Here is a 6,000-nt window from a genome sequence, read left to right on the forward strand (position 1 = left end):
ATTTCCTCACCACCAAAGAAATACATGAAGACTCATAAATGTATGTTAACAAATACTTAAAACATGACACAATAATCTATCAGCTATTTATATTCTCCCAGGAGATTTGTGGGACATCTGATCAAAAGAACTCCCAGAATCCAGAACCTCTAGCCAAACAGGCATGACCTGGGCTTCCTTAGTACTTTGAGCTGTGGCATCCTCCTGGCACTGGTCAATCATCTCCAATTCAGGAACTCTAGACCTCCCAAACTCACCAAATAGTTGACAAAGCTGCAAACATCAATCTCCCAGGATCACTGTTTTGTTTGATGTTCAGGGAAAGAAATACGAAGCAGAAGAAGCAACCAGGGACTTGAAGTCCTATGTCAGGCTCACCTAGCTAAATATACATAAAGCCTAGCAAAGCTTAAAACTGCACTGAGACTTTTGGGACACCTCATATATATTCCCATGTGCTTGCTGAAGGCTGCTGTGGGGCTATTGAGGCAACAGCAAGGAGAAGAGAAGAAGAAATCTGCTTTCCCTTTTACTGAAAGTCCAAGGAAGAATTGACCTGGATGTGTTCCTGCCCAAAATGTCAGCCCATCAGAAGAAATAGTGCTTTCCCATACTTCTTAACACCCTAGTAAAGGGAGAGCTATTTCTGAATTAGCCAGAAGTAAATGGGAATACTAGCAAAACCTACCTCAGTGTTGTTGTGAGGCTCAAAGGAGATAATATTTGTAAAACACCTAGCATAAAATAAGCACTATGTAAATGCTTACTACCTTCGCTATTTCAAAGTAAAGAGAAAGATTTTATTAAAGCAGAACTTTGTGAATTTTGTATTTTTAATGTTTTTAGATTTTAAGTAATTTAAATTTTAAAATAATTCAATTTATAAAAAAATTAAATTTAATTAAAATATTTAGAACTTAAAGTAATTTAATTTTTTGTATTTTAAAAAAATTTTAGTTGTTAATTTAAGAAAAAGTTACTTAAGTGTACTTCTATAGTTTGAAGAATAAAAATGTCCTCTGCGAATAAGTGTTTAAAATTCACTTTCAGAAATGAAATTCCCTGGGTATACATCCTAATGAAACATCCTGCACACACCTATGAATCCACATATAATCAAATCAAAATGTATTAAAAAGCACCCCTAACAATCCATTCTGGATGGATCATAATATCACCTGATAAATTGCTGCTCTTCGCAGCTTAGTTTAAACCATAAGTAGTGATGGTTTCCTTGACCAGATCACAACGGCAGACAGGACAAGAGTGTTAAATCTGGATTTTACAACTTCCAGAAAAGAAAGAAATGTGAGAATTTGGAATCAAATCTGGAATCCACAAAGCACCAGCTCAGAACAGTGAAGAATACCAGACAAAACAAAGATTTAGCAAAACTAGAGAGAAGCACCAGGAAGCTCCTCTAACCTGTCCAGACCAGTACCGGGAGACCAGACCTGAAACTTACAGAACTCTCTGTTCAAGAACCAGCGAGAAAAAAGAGGATAAGAGTTAGCTCTCATATAACCTCCAGGAGCCAGAAAGGGCTGGGCACATGTTTCCCAGCGAAAGTTGACCAACTTCTCTTCCTTTTCCTGACCCTATCAGCCACCTTCCAGTCTTAAGTAAGGAGTAACAGAATCATGGCCCTTGCCTCCCAGTCCATGTGACACTGCCTAAATCCCTCATCTATGGTCATATTAGACTATAAACTCCCATGATCTATTTGTCTTCCTATCCCCTTCAGAATCTGACTCAGTGTCTTAGTGGTAATAGGCAGTTTATCAATATTTATTAAATGGATGAATGGCTTCTTTTCATCTTCGATCACTTAAATATTTCTTTGGCATTTTTTCCATCATGTGTGTTTATAAACAGCTTAAACATTTGACTTCATTGCTTACTTGGCCCAGATTCCTGAGCTGGCTATTGAAATAAGCTTATCTGTTACAGCTAGTGAAAAGAAAGAGAAACCTAACATTCTTTTCATTGAGAGAAAAACTGGGGAATTCCTTGAAAAGGAAGCAGCATTAGATCAAAATGCATTCAGTTCCACAATCTGGGACTTCCCCAGGAACAAATCAGTGGCTGTTTGTTAACTATTAACCCAATCAAACAGAGTTAAGGTGGGGAAAGAGCCTATAAATACCGATTCCTATGCACATGGACTCTCAGACAATCTTCAGCTCCCAGGGCACACTGAGACTAAAGAAGATCATCCAGTCTTGTCACCATGAACCTAAGTGCTACTCTTCGCACAGCTCTCCTCCTTTGCTGGCTCCTCGTTATCCTGCCCAGGGTTCAAGGTAAGAGGGCATGGTGACATATTATTTTGAAGCCTACAACAGAATTGAATATATATATATATTTACATATATATGTATATATATATATGTGTGTGTGTGTGTGTGTGTGTGTGTGTGTGTATGTGTATGTATGTATGTATGTATATATTAGTAGAGAATTGAAATGCCTTAAAGTTTCACTGACTGCCTATGGGTGAAAAGGCACCCAGAACAACATGCAAAGGCTCTATGATTTAAATCAAGTTGTCAAAGTCCAGGAGAAAAATCTCCCAGAGCAAACTTAATACTTCGGGTTGGCCCAGTTAGCTAAGTGCTGTTTTGTTATCAATATTTTTGTTCTAATCAAACCATCCTGAAATTCACTTGTTATAAGAACTTGTGATATTTAAAAGATACTCAAAATTCAGCTTCCTTGTAACCTGGATCTTCTGCCTAGACAAATTCAATGTGCTTTAGTCCGCACAAAGTAAGTTCATTCTATGAGTCATGTCTAAGTGGCGATGTTCTACTGAAAGCCTCCTATGAATATTCACTGCTCTCTGGAACACTATAATGACTTGTTCAATTCTGCCAATCTCTTTCCCTCAGGATCTCCACTCTCAAGAAACGTACGTTGTCGATGCATCAAGTATCACGGTACTATCCCCAATGTGAAATCCTTACAGAAACTTGAAGTAATTCCTGAAAGTTCTTCATGTCCACATACTGAGATCATGTGAGTAAAAACCTACCTATTGTCTATGTGTGCGTAGACAACATTTTCCCAGGCCTATCATAGTTTTAATCAAACGTCAAAAGTTTTGGGGGGAAGAAAGTATGGTATAAGGGGAAGAACACAGGTCTTAAATTCAGAAGACCTGGTTTCTAATCCTAGCTCATAGACTCACTACTTGTGGAATAACAGGCATGTCACTTAAATTATTTGGCCCTACTTGTTACTGACCTCACAGGGTTGTTGTGCAGAAAGTGCTTTGTAAATCTAAAATGTGAGTTCTATTACTAAACAAACACAGAAAAGATCAGTAACAGTATAATTTGACAATCTGAGCCTTTTGTAAAACTGGACCTAAACTTTTGACTTAATGTTTACAAAGCAAGATTGTCCTGGTGCGGCACAAGAAAATTAACAAGAAATTACTATGAAATTTTCATATTTTAAATATTCTCCCCATGTTGACATCCCAGATTCTTTTTTTTAAATCTCAAATTCTCTTTACTATCTGAAGTATATTCACTGTTTTTTTGAGGGGGGAAGGCAGGGCAATTGGGGTTATTGCCCAAGGTCACATAGCTAGTAAGTGTGTCAAGTGTCTAAAGCCGGATTTGAACTCAGGTCCTCTTGACTCCAGGGCCGGTGTTCTACTCACTGCACCATCTAGCTGCCCTTATAGTTTTTTTTACCAGGAAAATGAAACTTGGAAAATAAAATGTGTCCGACGTAGTTAGACAAAGCTCAGTAATCTTCTATGAAAGTTAATGAATTGGAAGTATAATTGATTTTAGCAATGAAGAGTATTTCCCAGCTTCTAAATTCATCTCTTTCCTTAAAGTGATCATGAAAATAATTAATCAACATGCATTTATTAAAAAACTTACGTGCCATGACCTGTGCTAAGCACTAGGGTAGCAGATATGATAGATAAAACAATCCCTATTCATAAGGATCTTACATTTCATCAGGGAAGACAACATATGTATACATACGTATATACAGAATAAATACTGTGAGTCAGAAGGGAACTATTTTAATTATGATTTCTATGAAGAATGGATCATCTCCCATTGTATCATCTCCATCCTCAGTTTAAGATGGGTCAATGTGTAAGATCATAACAAGAAATGATTAAGCCTTAGGATTTAAACGCTGAGTATTTCCAAGACAGAACCTGCAGCTCCATTATACTTGTATAGAGATAAATCTCATTATCATTGAATATAATTTATGTAGTTAAATTCTTCCCTGTTTCATTGCAGTGCTACAATGAAGAAAGGTCAGGAGCAAAGATGTCTGAACCCTAACTCCAAGCAAATACAGGATTTACTTAAATTAATTAACAAGAAAAGGTAAGTTTGCTGTGTTTTATCAGTGAAGCTCCTTTTCAAGAAACAATACACTCAAAAAGAGAGAAATAAATGCAGGTTTTGCTGTGGGACATGGAAGTTGTCTGTCTAACCCTGTAATTAAAATTCTTGTGGCTTAGCTTGTGGTTCCCTCCTTGCAAAAGGGATTCTCATGCTATCTTTAGTGGATGAGGTGACACTGATGGATGATGTCCTGGTTAATCCCAATTTCCAGGAACCCAATCATGGTAATAAAATCAGATTCTGATAATCTGGATGGACTACCAACCAGGTTTCATGATCAGGTGCTGAATTTTACCCACATCCTGGAAGGGCCCAATGAATAGGTAGATTTAGCAAGCTTTTCACCTTGCTTCCAGAACTTTCCTTCCAGGTTGGGGTTCAATCCCAACAAGGTCTCGGGCAGAGGCCAAATCAGTCACAGAACAAAATATCTCACATTTATACTCTTTGTTTATAGGTCCAAAGAAACTTCTAATCAGAAGTAGAGATCACCAAATGGCTCATGAGAGAATGGACCAAGATGTGCTCAAATATGTCTCTTCTCCTCTGTGACTATCAAGAAAGAAGAGCTGCTGTATAAATTAATATTTAGTTTTAACATAGTGTATTAAAGTTTACAAAGTCCTTTGTTATTTTATTTGATCCTCACAATAACTCTGTGAGGCAGGTGCTATTGTTATTTTATTATAAAAATGACGATATTGAGACTGAGATTAAGTGACTTGCCCAGGGTCACACAGCTAGCAAACCCTTGAGGTAGGATTTGAACTCAGGTCTTCCTCTCTCCGAGCCCAGAACCTTATTCACTACACCACTTAGTTGCCTAGGTGACTAGCCACAGCCACTAGGACTAAATGGCTGTTTAAAAAATAAATTGGTTGTCTAGTAAGAAGATGAGTAGTTCATAATAAAGTGGAAAGTGTGCTAGATTTCAGAGTCAAAGAAAATCCCGCCTTTGCCAGTTATGGCCTGCATAACCTTGAGAAGCGACTCTGGGATTCTGTTTCCTCATTTGTAAAATGATGTACTAAAAACCCTCTGAAATTCCTTCCAGTTCTAGAGCTCGGATCTGAGGACCCTGAGGCATTCGGGTGTCAATTCTTCTCTGGCACCACAGTCAGAGATCACTCCCAGTCCCTGCCCAGGACTGGCCCACCCAGACCCCAATCTGTCCTTGTTGTTAAGCTGTTCAGCCCGGCTTCCTGAGGGGATAAGCAGGGCATGCTGCTTTGTGTAGATTAAAAGCCAGTTTAGTTAATTAGATGCTTCTACTTTTTTTCTGATATAGACTACCTTTTGTTTTGTTTTTAACTTAAATATCAAATAAATGGGCATTTCCATATATGTGACAGAATAGAAAGAAAGGATAATACATTAATTTGTGAATATCTATCACATACTGTTTGCTTTTCTTAAATACATAATAAATTCAACATGTACAGTAAGTTTAAAGTAATTCTGTTTGTCCGTGATTCTTTCTGACTTTCCTTTTATTCTCTTTCCAAGGCTCCAAATTCTCTCTCCTAAGTAATGATCATGAGGGAAAAGTGTACTTTTTAATACAAAGGCTTCAATGACATTGTGCTTTTTTTTTCTTTTTTTGCCAACCCTA

General features: G+C 37.5%; 1 protein-coding gene across 1 annotated transcript; it reads left to right on the top strand.

Annotated features, from left to right (window-relative positions):
* Window positions 1-2,169: 2,169 nt before the first annotated feature.
* On the top strand, window positions 2,170-5,012 carry LOC118853474 (C-X-C motif chemokine 10-like). The gene is made up of 4 exons (XM_036763580.1): window positions 2,170-2,303; window positions 2,892-3,018; window positions 4,278-4,367; window positions 4,846-5,012. The coding sequence occupies exons 1-4, from the start codon at window positions 2,231-2,233 to the stop codon at window positions 4,871-4,873; spliced, it is 318 nt and encodes a 105-aa protein (XP_036619475.1). The 5' UTR covers window positions 2,170-2,230; the 3' UTR covers window positions 4,874-5,012.
* Window positions 5,013-6,000: the final 988 nt, after the last annotated feature.

Source organism: Trichosurus vulpecula, chromosome 6, assembly GCF_011100635.1.
Source record: "Trichosurus vulpecula isolate mTriVul1 chromosome 6, mTriVul1.pri, whole genome shotgun sequence".
Classification (NCBI taxonomy): domain Eukaryota; kingdom Metazoa; phylum Chordata; class Mammalia; order Diprotodontia; family Phalangeridae; genus Trichosurus; species Trichosurus vulpecula.

Excerpts from the sequence above, each read along its gene's own strand:
- LOC118853474 (XM_036763580.1), top strand. The coding sequence starts at position 2,231 with ATGAACCTAAGTGCTACTCTTCGCACAGCTCTCCTCCTTTGCTGGCTC. Across the intron at positions 3,019-4,277 it reads TGTCCACATACTGAGATCAT|TGCTACAATGAAGAAAGGTC; the intron begins GTGAGTAAAAAC and ends GTTTCATTGCAG. Across the intron at positions 4,368-4,845 it reads AAATTAATTAACAAGAAAAG|GTCCAAAGAAACTTCTAATC; the intron begins GTAAGTTTGCTG and ends CTTTGTTTATAG.